A 17,908-nucleotide genomic window follows, 5' to 3' on the forward strand; every position below is an offset into this window, starting at 1 on the left:
GGAATTCAATCAGAAATCAAGAAAAATGCTTCAGATACTTCACTGTAAATGAATGAACAGCAATTTCTACCAGACCAGTCATGTGGCAATGACTATTCTATTCTTCTATGTCTACATTACACTCTCCTCTCCTCTACACTCTCCTCTCCTCTACACTCTCCTCTCCTCCCCTCTACTCTCTCCCCTCTACTCTCTCCCCTCTACACTCTCCCTTTTACACTCGACTCTACTCTCTACTCTTTACTCTACTCTGAGGTGTGGAGTGGTTGATTGTGAGCACATATGGAGTAGGTGATAATGTACACTACACATCTGTCTTTATTTTGCCCCAGGCTCGTTTGTTGCACTGATGGTTTTTCTCTGGTTCTCAGGACTGCCGAAAGCTGCCCGAATCAGTCACATCAAAGCTGTGATGTGTATGGCCTTCCTCCGTTTGTGTGGTGCTCGTGCCAGTGATAGAGTCTACCTGACGCTGCCGCTCTACCACATGTCTGCGTCGCTGCTCGGCATTGGCGGATGCATCGAGCTCGGTATGAGCTTACTAACACAGGGACTAATCACAACTGTTTTTTTGCACATTAAATGTCGCGTCTGTAAGGCTTCCATATACATATTGTTAGTGTAAGAAAGCAGTTAAATTTGAACAGTTCCTACAACTGTAATCCTTATCCTAACATGGAGCATTGTTTCAGGCGCAACGTGTGTTTTGAAGAGGAAGTTCTCTGCCAGCCAGTTTTGGAAGGACTGTCTGAAGTATGATATTACTGTGTTTCAGTATATTGGAGAACTCTGTCGATATTTGGTCAATCAACCAAAGGTACTAAAGTGTACTTCATGCTAAAATATGTACTGCATTCTTTGGGGTTTTGTTAAGTTGGCTTGTGAAAGCCAACTTACTGAAATTCTATTTAAACTTATTATTATTATTATTCTTCTTTTTCTTAACCAAAATTTTCTGACTCTTAACTCCTAGAGTTTTAACTCTACAAATTCCAAACTCGGGCCAGACCTTCAGACTGTTCTGACTCGAGTTGCTATATCTTTTCAGACTGATTTGACTTTCAGTTTTCTTAAAAATTAATATTAAAAACCATAACAATCCCATTGACTTTCATTGCAACAGTTCAAATTGAGCGAAGGCTACGGTGGCCCAGTAGTGTACAACACAAAAACTCAAATCTAAACTCCCTGAAGCCCTAGATTCAATTAAACAACCATTCTATATGTACTAATGAACTTTATCTATCTATCTATCTATCTATCTATCTATCTATCTATCTATCTATCTATCTATCTATCTATCTATCTATCTATCTATCTATCTATCTATCTATCTAACTTCTTTCTAACTAATCTTTTTTCTAACTAATCTTTTTTCTTTCTTTCTTTCTTTCTTTCTTTTTTTCTTTCTTTCTTTCTTTCTTTCTTTCTTTCTTTCTTTCTTTCTTTCTTTCTTTCTTTCTTTCTTTCTTTCTAACTAATCTTTCTTTCTTTCTTTCTAACTAATCTTTCTTTCTTTTTAACTTTATCTATCTATCTATCTATCTATCTATCTATCTATCTATCTATCTATCTATCTATCTATCTTTCTTTCTAACTAATCTATCTATCTTTCTTTCTAATCTATCTATCTTTCTTTCTAACTAATCTTTCTTTCTTTCTTTCTTTCTTTCTAACTAATCCATCTTTCTTTCTTTCTAACTAATCCATCTTTCTTTCTAACTAATCCATCTTTCTTTCTAAATAATCTATCTTTCTTTCTAACTAATATTTCTTTTTTCTAACAAATCCATCTTTCTTTCTAACTAATCTTTATTTCTTTCGAACTAATCTTTCTTTTTTCTAACAAATCCATCTTTCTTTCTAACTAATCTTTATTTCTTTCTAACTAATCTTTCTTTCTTTTTAACTAATCTATCTATCTATCTATCTATCTATCTATCTATCTATCTATCTATCTATCTATCTATCTATCTATCTATCTATCTATCTATCTATCTATCTTTCTTTCTAACTAATCTATCTATCTTTCTTTCTAATCTATCTATCTTTCTTTCTAACTAATCTTTCTTTCTTTCTAACCAATCTATCTTTCTTTCTAACTAATCTTTATTTCTTTCTAACTAATCTTTCTTTTTTCTAACAAATCCATCTTTCTTTCTAACTAATCTTTATTTCTTTCTAACTAATCTTTCTTTCTTTTTAACTTATCTATCTATCTATCTATCTATCTATCTATCTATCTATCTATCTATCTATCTATCTATCTATCTATCTATCTATCTATCTATCTATCTATCTATATATCTTTCTTTCTAACTAATCTATCTATCTTTCTTTCTAATCTATCTATCTTTCTTTCTAACTAATCTTTCTTTCTTTCTAACCAATCTATCTTTCTTTCTAACTAATCTTTATTTCTTTCTAACTAATCTTTCTTTTTTCTAACTAATCTATCTATCTATCTATCTATCTATCTATCTATCTATCTATCTATCTATCTATCTATCTATCTATCTATCTATCTATCTATCTTTCTTTCTTTCTTTCTAACTAATCCTTCTTTCTTTCTTTCTTTCTAACTAATCCATCTTTCTTTCTAAATAATCTATCTTTCTTTCTAACTAATATTTCTTTTTTCTAACAAATCCATCTTTCTTTCTAACTAATCTTTATTTCTTTCTAACTAATCTTTCTTTTTTCTAACAAATCCATCTTTCTTTCTCACTAATCTTTATTTCTTTCTAACTAATCTTTCTTTCTTTTTAACTAATCTATCTATCTATCTATCTATCTATCTATCTATCTATCTATCTATCTATCTATCTATCTATTTATCTATCTATCTATCTATCTATCTATCTATCTATCTATCTATTCTATCTATCTATCTATCTATCTATCTATCTATCTATCTATCTATCTATCTTTCTTTCTAACTAATCTATCTATCTTTCTTTCTAACTAATCTATCTATCTTTCTTTCTAATCTATCTATCTTTCTTTCTAACTAATCTTTCTTTCTTTCTAACCAATCTATCTTTCTTTCTAACTAATCTTTCTTTCTTTCTAACTAATCTTTCTTTTTTCTAACAAATCCATCTTTCTTTCTAACTAATCTTTATTTCTTTCTAACTAATCTTTCTTTCTTTTTAACTTATCTATCTATCTATCTATCTATCTATCTATCTATCTATCTATCTATCTATCTATCTATCTATCTATCTATCTATCTATCTATCTATCTATCTATCTATCCATCTATCTATCTATCTTTCTTTCTAACTAATCTATCTATCTTTCTTTCTAATCTATCTATCTTTCTTTCTAACTAATCTTTCTTTCTTTCTAACCAATCTATCTTTCTTTCTAACTAATCTTTCTTTCTTTCTAACTAATCTTTCTTTTTTCTAACAAATCCATCTTTCTTTCTAACTAATCTTTATTTCTTTCTAACTAATCTTTCTTTCTTTTTAACTTATCTATCTATCTATCTATCTATCTATCTATCTATCTATCTATCTATCTATCTATCTATCTATCTATCTATCTTTCTAACTAATCTATCTATCTTTCTTTCTAATCTATCTATCTATCTTTCTAACTAATCTTTCTTTCTTTCTAACCAATCTATCTTTCTTTCTAACTAATCTTTCTTTTTTCTAACTAATCTATCTATCTATCTATCTATCTATCTATCTATCTATCTATCTATCTATCTATCTATCTATCTATCTATCTATCTATCTATCTATCTATCTATCTATCTTTCTTTCTTTCTTTCTAACTAATCCATCTTTCTTTCTTTCTTTCTAACTAATCCATCTTTCTTTCTAAATAATCTATCTTTCTTTCTAACTAATATTTCTTTTTTCTAACAAATCCATCTTTCTTTCTCACTAATCTTTATTTCTTTCTAACTAATCTTTCTTTCTATCTATCTATCTATCTATCTATCTATCTATCTATCTATCTATCTATCTATCTATCTATCTATCTATCTATCTATCTATCTTTCTTTCTAACTAATCTATCTTTCTTTCTAATCTATCTATCTTTCTTTCTAACTAATCTTTCTTTCTATCTAACTAAGCTTTATTTCTTTCTAACTAATCTTTCTTTCTTTTTAACTTATCTATCTATCTATCTATCTATCTATCTATCTATCTATCTATCTATCTATCTATCTATCTATCTTTCTTTCTTTCTTTCTGTCTAACTAATCCATCTTTCTTTCTTTCTTTCTAACTAATCCATCTTACTTTCTTTCTTTCTAACTAATCCATCTTTCTTTCTAAATAATCTATCTTTCTTTCTAACTAATATTTCTCTTTTCTAACAAATCCATCTTTCTAACTAATCTTTATTTCTTTCTAACTAATCTTTCTTTTTTCTAACAAATCCATCTTTCTTTCTAACTAATCTTTATTTCTTTCTAACTAATCTTTATTTCTTTTTAACTAATCTATCTATCTATCTATCTAAATATCTTTCTTTCTAACTAAACTATCTATCTATCTTTCTTTCTTTCTTTCTTTCTAACTAATCCATCTTTCTTTCTTTCTTTTTTCCTAACTAATCCATCTTTCTTTCTAAATAATCTATCTTTCTTTCTAACTAATATTTCTTTTTTCTAACAAATCCATCTTTCTTTCTAACTAATCTTTATTTCTTTCTAACTAATCTTTCTTTCTTTTTAACTAATCTATCTATCTATCTATCTATCTTTCTTTCTAACTAATCTATCTATCTTTCTTCCTAATCTATATATCTTTCTTTCTAATCTATCTATCTTTCTTTCTTACTAATCTTTCTTTCTTTCTAACTAATCTTTCTTTCTTTTTAACTTATCTATCTATCTATCTATCTATCTATCTATCTATCTATCTATCTATCTATCTATCTATCTATCTATCTATCTATCTATCTATCTATCTTTCTTTCTAACTAATCTTTCTTTCTAACCAATCTATCTTTCTTTCTAACTAATCTATCTATCATTCTTTCTCTTTCTTTCTTTCTTTCTTTCTTTCTTTCTTTCTTTCTAGCTAATCTTTCTTTCTAACTAATCTTTCTTTTTTCTAACAAATCTATCTTTCTTTCTAACTAATCTTTATTTCTTTCTAACTAATCTTTCTTTCTTTTTAACTAATCTATCTATCTATCTATCTATCTATCTATCTATCTATCTATCTATCTATCTATCTATCTATCTATCTATCTATCTATCTTTCTTTCTTTCTTTCTTTCTTTCTTTCTTTCTTTCTTTCTTTTTTTCTTTCTTTTTAACTTTCTTTCTTTTTAACCTATCTATCTATCTATCTTTCTTTCTAACTAATCTATCTATCTTTCTTTCTAATCTATCTATCTTTCTTTCTAACTAATCTTTCTTTCTATCTAACTAAGCTTTATTTCTTTCTAACTAATCTTTCTTTCTTTTTAACTTTCTTTCTTTTTAACCTATCTATCTATCTATCTTTCTTTCTAACTAATCTATCTATCTTTCTTTCTAATCTATCTATCTTTCTTTCTAACTAATCTTTCTTTCTATCTAACTAAGCTTTATTTCTTTCTAACTAATCTTTCTTTCTTTTTAACCTATCTATCTATCTATCTATCTATCTATCTATCTATCTATCTATCTATCTATCTATCTATCTATCTTTCTTTCTTTCTTTCTTTCTTTCTTTCTTTCTTTCTTTCTTTCTTTCTGTCTAACTAATCCATCTTTCTTTCTTTCTTTCTAACTAATCCATCTTACTTTCTTTCTTTCTAACTAATCCATCTTTCTTTCTAAATAATCTATCTTTCTTTCTAACTAATATTTCTCTTTTCTAACAAATCCATCTTTCTAACTAATCTTTCTTTCTAACTAATCTTTCTTTTTTCTCACAAATCCATCTTTCTTTCTAACTAATCTTTATTTCTTTCTAACTAATCTTTATTTCTTTTTAACTAATCTATCTATCTATCTATCTATCTATCTAAATATCTTTCTTTCTAACTAAACTATCTATCTATCTTTCTTTCTTTCTTTCTTTCTAACTAATCCATCTTTCTTTCTTTCTTTTTTCCTAACTAATCCATCTTTCTTTCTAAATAATCTATCTTTCTTTCTAACTAATATTTCTTTTTTCTAACAAATCCATCTTTCTTTCTAACTAATCTTTATTTCTTTCTAACTAATCTTTCTTTTTTCTAACAAATCCATCTTTCTTTCTAACTAATCTTTATTGCTTTCTAACTAATCTTTCTTTTTTCTAACTAATCTTTCTTTTTTCTAACAAATCCATCTTTCTTTCTAACTAATCTTTATTTCTTTTTAACTAATCTATCTATCTATCTATCTTTCTTTCTAACTAATCTATCTATCTTTCTTCCTAATCTATATATCTTTCTTTCTAATCTATCTATCTTTCTTTCTTACTAATCTTTCTTTCTTTCTAACTAATCTTTCTTTCTTTTTAACTTATCTATCTATCTATCTATCTATCTATCTATCTATCTATCTATCTATCTATCTATCTATCTATCTATCTATCTATCTATCTATCTATCTATCTATCTTTCTTTCTAACTAATCTTTCTTTCTAACCAATCTATCTTTCTTTCTAACTAATCTATCTATCATTCTTTCTCTTTCTTTCTTTCTTTCTTTCTTTCTTTCTTTCTTTCTTTCTTTCTTTCTTTCTTTCTTTCTTTCTTTCTAGCTAATCTTTCTTTCTAACCAATCTATCTTTCTTTCTAACTAATCTTTCTTTTTTCTAACAAATCTATCTTTCTTTCTAACTAATCTTTATTTCTTTCTAACTAATCTTTCTTTCTTTTTAACTAATCTATCTATCTATCTATCTATCTATCTATCTATCTATCTATCTATCTATCTATCTATCTATCTTTCTTTCTAACTAATCTATCTATCTTTCTTTCTAATCTATCTATCTTTCTTTCTAACTAATCTTTCTTTCTATCTAACTAAGCTTTATTTCTTTCTAACTAATCTTTCTTTCTTTTTAACTTATCTATCTATCTATCTATCTATCTATCTATCTATCTATCTATCTATCTATCTATCTATCTATCTATCTATCTTTCTTTCTTTCTTTCTTTCTTTCTGTCTAACTAATCCATCTTTCTTTCTTTCTTTCTTTCTAACTAATCCATCTTACTTTCTTTCTTTCTAACTAATCCATCTTTCTTTCTAAATAATCTATCTTTCTTTCTAACTAATATTTCTCTTTTCTAACAAATCCATCTTTCTAACTAATCTGTATTTCTTTCTAACTAATCTTTCTTTTTTCTAACAAATCCATCTTTCTTTCTAACTAATCTTTATTTCTTTCTAACTAATCTTTATTTCTTTTTAACTAATCTATCTATCTATCTATCTATCTATCTATCTAAATATCTTTCTTTCTAACTAAACTATCTATCTATCTTTCTTTCTTTCTTTCTTTCTAACTAATCCATCTTTCTTTCTTTCTTTTTTCCTAACTAATCCATCTTTCTTTCTAAATAATCTATCTTTCTTTCTAACTAATATTTCTTTTTTCTAACAAATCCATCTTTCTTTCTAACTAATCTTTATTTCTTTCTAACTAATCTTTCTTTCTTTTTAACTAATCTATCTATCTATCTATCTTTCTTTCTAACTAATCTATCTATCTTTCTTCCTAATCTATATATCTTTCTTTCTAATCTATCTATCTTTCTTTCTTACTAATCTTTCTTTCTTTCTAACTAATCTTTCTTTCTTTTTAACTTATCTATCTATCTATCTATCTATCTTTCTTTCTAACTAATCTTTCTTTCTAACCAATCTATCTTTCTTTCTAACTAATCTATCTATCATTCTTTCTCTTTCTTTCTTTCTTTCTTTCTTTCTTTCTTTCTTTCTTTCTAGCTAATCTTTCTTTCTAACTAATCTTTCTTTTTTCTAACAAATCTATCTTTCTTTCTAACTAATCTTTATTTCTTTCTAACTAATCTTTCTTTCTTTTTAACTAATCTATCTATCTATCTATCTATCTATCTATCTTTCTTTCTTTCTTTCTTTCTTTCTTTCTTTCTTTCTTTCTTTCTTTCTTTTTAACTTTCTTTCTTTTTAACCTATCTATCTATCTATCTATCTTTCTTTCTAACTAATCTATCTATCTTTCTTTCTAATCTATCTATCTTTCTTTCTAACTAATCTTTCTTTCTATCTAACTAAGCTTTATTTCTTTCTAACTAATCTTTCTTTCTTTTTAACTTTCTTTCTTTTTAACCTATCTATCTATCTATCTTTCTTTCTAACTAATCTATCTATCTTTCTTTCTAATCTATCTATCTTTCTTTCTAACTAATCTTTTTTTCTATCTAACTAAGCTTTATTTCTTTCTAACTAATCTTTCTTTCTTTTTAACCTATCTATCTATCTATCTATCTATCTATCTATCTATCTATCTATCTATCTATCTATCTATCTATCTATCTATCTATCTTTCTTTCTTTCTTTCTTTCTTTCTTTCTTTCTTTCTGTCTAACTAATCCATCTTTCTTTCTTTCTTTCTAACTAATCCATCTTACTTTCTTTCTTTCTAACTAATCCATCTTTCTTTCTAAATAATCTATCTTTCTTTCTAACTAATATTTCTCTTTTCTAACAAATCCATCTTTCTAACTAATCTTTATTTCTTTCTAACTAATCTTTCTTTTTTCTAACAAATCCATCTTTCTTTCTAACTAATCTTTATTTCTTTCTAACTAATCTTTATTTCTTTTTAACTAATCTATCTATCTATCTATCTATCTATCTAAATATCTTTCTTTCTAACTAAACTATCTATCTATCTATCTTTCTTTCTTTCTTTCTTTCTTTCTAACTAATCCATCTTTCTTTCTTTCTTTTTTCCTAACTAATCCATCTTTCTTTCTAAATAATCTATCTTTCTTTCTAACTAATATTTCTTTTTTCTAACAAATCCATCTTTCTTTCTAACTAATCTTTCTTTTTTCTAACAAATCCATCTTTCTTTCTAACTAATCTTTATTTCTTTCTAACTAATCTTTCTTTTTTCTAACTAATCTTTCTTTTTTCTAACAAATCCATCTTTCTTTCTAACTAATCTTTATTTCTTTTTAACTAATCTATCTATCTATCTATCTATCTATCTATCTATCTATCTATCTATCTATCTATCTATCTATCTATCTATCTATCTATCTATCTATCTATCTATCTATCTATCTAAATATCTTTCTTTCTAACTAAACTATCTATCTATCTTTCTTTCTTTCTTTCTTTCTAACTAATCCATCTTTCTTTCTTTCTTTTTTCCTAACTAATCCATCTTTCTTTCTAAATAATCTATCTTTCTTTCTAACTAATATTTCTTTTTTCTAACAAATCCATCTTTCTTTCTAACTAATCTTTATTTCTTTCTAACTAATCTTTCTTTTTTCTAACAAATCCATCTTTCTTTCTAACTAATCTTTATTTCTTTCTAACTAATCTTTCTTTTTTCTAACTAATCTTTCTTTTTTCTAACAAATCCATCTTTCTTTCTAACTAATCTTTATTTCTTTTTAACTAATCTATCTATCTATCTATCTATCTTTCTTTCTAACTAATCTATCTATCTTTCTTCCTAATCTATATATCTTTCTTTGTAATCTATCTATCTTTCTTTCTTACTAATCTTTCTTTCTTTCTAACTAATCTTTCTTTCTTTTTAACTTATCTATCTATCTATCTATCTATCTATCTATCTATCTATCTATCTATCTATCTATCTATCTATCTATCTATCTATCTATCTATCTATCTATCTTTCTTTCTTTCTAACTAATCTTTCTTTCTAACCAATCTATCTTTCTTTCTAACTAATCTATCTATCATTCTTTCTCTTTCTTTCTTTCTTTCTTTCTTTCTTTCTTTCTTTCTTTCTTTCTTTCTTTCTTTCTTTCTTTCTTTCTTTCTTTCTTTCTTTCTTTCTTTCTTTCTAGCTAATCTTTCTTTCTAACCAATCTATCTTTCTTTCTAACTAATCTTTCTTTTTTCTAACAAATCTATCTTTCTTTCTAACTAATCTTTATTTCTTTCTAACTAATCTTTCTTTCTTTTTAACTAATCTATCTATCTATCTATCTATCTATCTATCTATCTATCTATCTATCTATCTATCTATCTATCTATCTATCTATCTATCTATCTTTCTTTCTTTCTGTCTAACTAATCCATCTTTCTTTCTTTCTTTCTAACTAATCCATCTTACTTTCTTTCTTTCTAACTAATCCATCTTTCTTTCTAAATAATCTATCTTTCTTTCTAACTAATATTTCTCTTTTCTAACAAATCCATCTTTCTAACTAATCTTTATTTCTTTCTAACTAATCTTTCTTTTTTCTAACAAATCCATCTTTCTTTCTAACTAATCTTTATTTCTTTCTAACTAATCTTTATTTCTTTTTAACTAATCTATCTATCTATCTATCTATCTAAATATCTTTCTTTCTAACTAAACTATCTATCTATCTTTCTTTCTTTCTTTCTTTCTAACTAATCCATCTTTCTTTCTTTCTTTTTTCCTAACTAATCCATCTTTCTTTCTAAATAATCTATCTTTCTTTCTAACTAATATTTCTTTTTTCTAACAAATCCATCTTTCTTTCTAACTAATCTTTATTTCTTTCTAACTAATCTTTCTTTTTTCTAACAAATCCATCTTTCTTTCTAACTAATCTTTATTTCTTTCTAACTAATCTTTCTTTTTTCTAACTAATCTTTCTTTTTTCTAACAAATCCATCTTTCTTTCTAACTAATCTTTATTTCTTTTTAACTAATCTATCTATCTATCTATCTATCTATCTATCTAAATATCTTTCTTTCTAACTAAACTATCTATCTATCTTTCTTTCTTTCTTTCTTTCTAACTAATCCATCTTTCTTTCTTTCTTTTTTCCTAACTAATCCATCTTTCTTTCTAAATAATCTATCTTTCTTTCTAACTAATATTTCTTTTTTCTAACAAATCCATCTTTCTTTCTAACTAATCTTTATTTCTTTCTAACTAATCTTTCTTTTTTCTAACAAATCCATCTTTCTTTCTAACTAATCTTTATTTCTTTCTAACTAATCTTTCTTTTTTCTAACTAATCTTTCTTTTTTCTAACAAATCCATCTTTCTTTCTAACTAATCTTTATTTCTTTTTAACTAATCTATCTATCTATCTATCTATCTATCTTTCTTTCTAACTAATCTATCTATCTTTCTTCCTAATCTATATATCTTTCTTTGTAATCTATCTATCTTTCTTTCTTACTAATCTTTCTTTCTTTCTAACTAATCTTTCTTTCTTTTTAACTTATCTATCTATCTATCTATCTATCTATCTATCTATCTATCTATCTATCTATCTATCTATCTATCTATCTATCTATCTATCTATCTTTCTTTATAACTAATCTTTCTTTCTAACCAATCTATCTTTCTTTCTAACTAATCTATCTATCATTCTTTCTCTTTCTTTCTTTCTTTCTTTCTTTCTTTCTTTCTTTCTTTCTTTCTTTCTTTCTTTCTTTCTTTCTTTCTTTCTTTCTTTCTTTCTAGCTAATCTTTCTTTCTAACCAATCTATCTTTCTTTCTAACTAATCTTTCTTTTTTCTAACAAATCTATCTTTCTTTCTAACTAATCTTTATTTCTTTCTAACTAATCTTTCTTTCTTTTTAACTAATCTATCTATCTATCTATCTATCTATCTATCTATCTATCTATCTATCTATCTATCTATCTATCTATCTATCTATCTATCTTTCTTTCTTTCTGTCTAACTAATCCATCTTTCTTTCTTTCTTTCTAACTAATCCATCTTACTTTCTTTCTTTCTAACTAATCCATCTTTCTTTCTAAATAATCTATCTTTCTTTCTAACTAATATTTCTCTTTTCTAACAAATCCATCTTTCTAACTAATCTTTATTTCTTTCTAACTAATCTTTCTTTTTTCTAACAAATCCATCTTTCTTTCTAACTAATCTTTATTTCTTTCTAACTAATCTTTATTTCTTTTTAACTAATCTATCTATCTATCTATCTATCTAAATATCTTTCTTTCTAACTAAACTATCTATCTATCTTTCTTTCTTTCTTTCTTTCTAACTAATCCATCTTTCTTTCTTTCTTTTTTCCTAACTAATCCATCTTTCTTTCTAAATAATCTATCTTTCTTTCTAACTAATATTTCTTTTTTCTAACAAATCCATCTTTCTTTCTAACTAATCTTTATTTCCTTCTAACTAATCTTTCTTTTTTCTAACAAATCCATCTTTCTTTCTAACTAATCTTTCTTTCTTTTTAACTAATCTATCTATCTATCTATCTATCTATCTATCTATCTATCTATCTATCTATCTATCTATCTATCTATCTATCTATCTATCTATCTATCTATCTTTCTAACTAATCTATCTATCTATCTATCTATCTATCTATCTATCTATCTATCTATCTATCTATCTATCTATCTATCTATCTATCTATCTATCTTACTTATCTATCTATCTTTCTTTCTAACTAATCTTTCTTTCTAACTAATCTTTCTTTCTAACCAATCTATCTATCATTCTTTCTCTTTCTTTCTTTCTAACTTTCTTTCTTTCTTTCTAACTTTCTTTCTAACTTTCTTTCTTTCTAACCTATCTATCTTTCTTTCTAATCTATCTATCTTTCTTTCTAACTAATCTATCTATCTTTCTTTCTAACTAATCTTATCTATCTATCTATCTATCTATCTATCTATCTATCTATCTATCTATCTATCTATCTATCTATCTTTCTTTTTAACTAATCTTTCTTTCTAACCAATCTATCTTTCTTTCTAACTAATCTATCTATCATTCTTTCTCTTTCTTTCTAACTTTCTTTCTTTCTTTCTAACTTTCTTTCTAACTTTCTTTCTTTCTAACCTATCTATCTTTCTTTCTAATCTATCTATCTTTCTTACTTTCTTTCTTTTTAACTTTCTTTCTTTTTAACTTTCTTTCTTTTTAACTTATCTATCTATCTATCTTTCTTTCTAACTAATCTATCTATCATTCTTTCTCTTTCTTTCTAACTTTCTTTCTTTCTTTCTAACTTTCTTTCTAACTTTCTTTCTTTCTAACCTATCTATCTTTCTTTCTAATCTATCTATCTTTCTTTCTAACTAATCTTATCTATCTATCTATCTATCTATCTATCTATCTATCTATCTATCTATCTATCTATCTATCTATCTATCTATCTATCTATCTATCTTTCTTTCTAACTAATCTTTCTTTCTAACCAATCTATCTTTCTTTCTAACTAATCTATCTATCATTCTTTCTCTTTCTTTCTAACTTTCTTTCTTTCTTTCTAACTTTCTTTCTAACTTTCTTTCTTTCTAACCTATCTATCTTTCTCTCTAATCTATCTATCTTTCTTTCTAACTAATCTTATCTATCTATCTATCTATCTATCTATCTATCTATCTATCTATCTATCTATCTATCTATCTTTCTTTCTATCTATCTATCTATCTATCTTTCTTTCTAACTAATCTTTCTTTCTAACCAATCTATCTTTCTTTCTAACTAATCTATCTATCATTCTTTCTCTTTCTTTCTAACTTTCTTTCTTTCTTTCTAACTTTCTTTCTAACTTTCTTTCTTTCTAACCTATCTATCTTTCTTTCTAATCTATCTATCTTTCTTTCTAACTAATCTTTCTTTCTTTTTAACTAATCTTTCTTTCTTTCTTTCTTTCTTTCTTTCTTTCTTTCTTTCTTTCTAACTTATCTATATCTATCTTTCTTTCTAACTAATCTTTCTTTCTAACCAATCTATCTTTCTTTCTAACTAATCTATCTATCATTCTTTCTCTTTCTTTCTAACTTTCTTTCTTTCTAACCTATCTATCTTTCTTTCTAACTAATCTTTCTTTCTTTTTAACTTATCTATCTATCTATCTTTCTTTCTAACTAATCTTTCTTTCTAACCGATCTATCTTTCTTTCTAACTAATCTATCTATCATTCTTTCTCTTTCTTTCCTTCTAACTAATCTTTTTTTCTTTCTAACTAATCCATCTTTCTTTCTTGCTTTCTAACTAATCTATCTATCTTTCTTTCTTTCTAACGAATCTATCTTTCTTTCTTTCTATCTAATCTATCTATCTTTCTTTCTAATCTATCTATCTTTCTTTCTAACTAGTCTTTCTTTCTTTTTAACTTATCTATCTATCTATCTTTCTTTCTAACTAATCTTTCTTTCTAACCAATCTATCTTTCTTTCTAACTAATCTATCTATCATTCTTTCTCTTTCTTTCTTTCTTTCTTTCTTTCTTTCTTTCTTTCTTTCTAGCTAATCTTTCTTTCTAACCAATCTATCTTTCTTTCTAACTAATCTTTCTTTTTTCTAACAAATCTATCTTTCTTTCTAACTAATCTTTATTTCTTTCTAACTAATCTTTCTTTCTTTTTAACTAATCTATCTATCTTTCTTTCTAACTAATCTATCTATCTTTCTTTCTAACTAATCTTTCTTTCTAACCAATCTATCTTTCTTTCTTTCTTTCTAACTAATCTATCTTTCTTTCTAACTAATCTATCAATCTTTCTTTCTAACTAATCTATCTTTCTTTCTCTTTTTTCTTTCTAACTTATCTATCTTCTTTTCTTTCTAACTAATCTTTCTTAAGCTATCTATCTTTCTCTTTCTTTCCTTCTAACTAATCTTTTTTTCTTTCTAACTAATCCATCTTTCTTTCTTTCTTTCTAGCTAATCCATCTTTCCTTCTAACTAATCTTTCTTTCTTTCTAACTAATCTATCTATCTTTCTTTCTTTCTAACGAATCTATCTTTCTTTCTAACTAATCTTTCTTTCTTTCTAATCTATGTATCTTTCTTTCTTTCTAACTAATCTTTCTTTCTAAATAATCTATCTATCTTTCTTTCTAACTAATCTATCTATCATTCTTTCTCTTTCTTTCTAACTTTCTTTCTTTCTTTCTAACTTTCTTTCTAACTTTCTTTCTTTCTAACCTATCTATCTTTCTTTCTAATCTATCTATCTTTCTTGCTAACTAATCTTATCTATCTATCTATCTATCTATCTATCTATCTATCTATCTATCTATCTATCTATCTATCTATCTATCTATCTATCTATCTATCTTTCTTTCTAACTAATCTTTCTTTCTAACCAATCTATCTTTCTTTCTAACTAATCTATCTATCATTCTTTCTCTTTCTTTCTAACTTTCTTTCTTTCTTTCTTTCTAGCTAATCTTTCTTTCTAACCAATCTATCTTTCTTTCTAACTAATCTTTCTTTTTTCTAACAAATCTATCTTTCTTTCTAACTAATCTTTCTTTCTTTTTAACTAATCTATCTATCTTTCTTTCTTTCTAACTAATCTATCTTTCTTTCTAACTAATCTTTCTTTCTAACCAATCTATCTTTCTTTCTTTCTTTCTAACTAATCTATCTTTCTTTCTAACGAATCTATCTATCATTCTTTCTCTTTCTTTCTTTCTTTCTTTCTTTCTTTCTTTCTTTCTTTCTTTCTTTCTTTCTTTCTTTCTTTCTTTCTTTCTTTCTTTCTTTCTTTCTTTCTTTCTTTCTAACTTATCTATCTATCTATCTTTCTTTCTAACTAATCTTTCTTTCTAACCAATCTATCTTTCTTTCTAACTAATCTATCTATCATTCTTTCTCTTTCTTTCTAACTTTTTTTCTTTCTAACCTATCTATCTTTCTTTCTAACTAATCTTTCTTTCTTTTTAACTTATCTATCTATCTATCTATCTATCTTTCTTTCTAACTAATCTTTCTTTCTAACCAATCTATCTTTCTTTCTAACTAATCTATCTATCATTCTTTCTCTTTCCTTCCTTCTAACTAATCTTTTTTTCTTTCTAACTAATCCATCTTTCTTTCTTTCTTTCTAACTAATTATCTATCTTTCTTTCTTTCTAACGAATCTATCTTTCTTTCTTTCTAACTAATCTATCTATCTATCTTTCTTTCTAACTAATCTTTCTTTCTTTTTAACTTATCTATCTATCTATCTTTCTTTCTAACTAATCTTTCTTTCTAACCAATCTATCTTTCTTTCTAACTAATCTATCTATCATTCTTTCTCTTTCTTTCTTTCTTTCTTTCTTTCTTTCTTTCTTTCTTTCTTTATTTCTTTCTTTCTAGCTAATCTTTCTTTCTAACCAATCTATCTTTCTTTCTAACTAATCTTTCTTTTTTCTAACAAATCTATCTTTCTTTCTAACTAATCTTTATTTCTTTCTAACTAATCTTTCTTTCTTTTTAACTAATCTATCTATCTTTCTTTCTAACTAATCTATCTATCTTTCTTTCTAACTAATCTTTCTTTCTAACCAATCTATCTTTCTTTCTTTCTTTCTAACTAATCTATCTTTCTTTCTAACTAATCTATCAATCTTTCTTTCTAACTAATCTATCTTTCTTTCTCTTTTTTCTTTCTAACTTATCTATCTTCTTTTCTTTCTAACTAATCTTTCTTAAGCTATCTATCTTTCTCTTTCTTTCCTTCTAACTAATCTTTTTTTCTTTCTAACTAATCCATCTTTCTTTCTTTCTTTCTAGCTAATCCATCTTTCCTTCTAACTAATCTTTCTTTCTTTCTAACTAATCTATCTATCTTTCTTTCTTTCTAACGAATCTATCTTTCTTTCTAACTAATCTTTCTTTCTTTCTAATCTATGTATCTTTCTTTCTTTCTAACTAATCTTTCTTTCTAAATAATCTATCTATCTTTCTTTCTAACTAATCTATCTATCATTCTTTCTCTTTCTTTCTAACTTTCTTTCTTTCTTTCTAACTTTCTTTCTAACTTTCTTTCTTTCTAACCTATCTATCTTTCTTTCTAATCTATCTATCTTTCTTGCTAACTAATCTTATCTATCTATCTATCTATCTATCTATCTATCTATCTATCTTTCTTTCTAACTAATCTTTCTTTCTAACCAATCTATCTTTCTTTCTAACTAATCTATCTATCATTCTTTCTCTTTCTTTCTAACTTTCTTTCTTTCTTTCTTTCTAGCTAATCTTTCTTTCTAACCAATCTATCTTTCTTTCTAACTAATCTTTCTTTTTTCTAACAAATCCATCTTTCTTTCTAACTAATCTTTATTTCTTTCTAACTAATCTTTCTTTCTTTTTAACTAATCTATCTATCTTTCTTTCTTTCTAACTAATATATCTATCTTTCTTTCTAACTAATCTTTCTTTCTAACCAATCTATCTTTCTTTCTTTCTTTCTTTCTAACTAATCTATCTTTCTTTCTAACTAATCTATCAATCTTTCTTTCTAACTAATCTATCTTTCTTTCTCTTTTTTCTTTCTAACTTATCTATCTTCTTTTCTTTCTAACTAATCTTTCTTAAGCTATCTATCTTTCTCTTTCTTTCCTTCTAACTAATCTTTTTTTCTTTCTAACTAATCCATCTTTCTTTCTTTCTTTCTAGCTAATCCATCTTTCCTTCTAACTAATCTTTCTTTCTTTCTAACTAATCTATCTATCTTTCTTTCTTTCTAACGAATCTATCTTTCTTTCTAACTAATCTTTCTTTCTTTCTAATCTATGTATCTTTCTTTCTTTCTAACTAATCTTTCTTTCTAAATAATCTATCTATCTTTCTTTCGTTCTAATCTATGTATCTTTCTTTCTAGCTAATCTGTCTTTCTTTCTTTCTAACTAATCTATCTATCTTTCTAACTAATCTATCTATCTTTCTTTCTAACTAATCTATCTATCTTTCTTTCTAACTAATCTATCTATCTTTCTTTCTAACTAATCTATCTATCTTTCTTTCTTTCTAACTAATCTATCGTTCTTTCTTTCTAACTAATCTATCTATCTTTCTTT

The 17,908-nt window shown here is 25.3% G+C and overlaps 1 protein-coding gene across 1 annotated transcript in view; it reads left to right on the forward strand.

Annotated features, from left to right (window-relative positions):
- The window catches only part of LOC143750374 (long-chain fatty acid transport protein 6), a 62,445-nt gene that overhangs the window by 15,161 nt on the left and 29,376 nt on the right, over positions 1-17,908 (forward strand). Inside the window, exons 3-4 of the mRNA XM_077243425.1 lie at positions 372-530; positions 693-817. Coding sequence (XP_077099540.1) covers positions 372-530; positions 693-817 — 284 coding nt within the window. The remainder of the gene's footprint in view (positions 1-371; positions 531-692; positions 818-17,908) is intronic.

The sequence above is a fragment of the Siphateles boraxobius genome, unplaced genomic scaffold (assembly GCF_051911475.1).
Source record: "Siphateles boraxobius isolate OS27281-9 unplaced genomic scaffold, OSU_SipBor_1 25, whole genome shotgun sequence".
Classification (NCBI taxonomy): domain Eukaryota; kingdom Metazoa; phylum Chordata; class Actinopteri; order Cypriniformes; family Leuciscidae; genus Siphateles; species Siphateles boraxobius.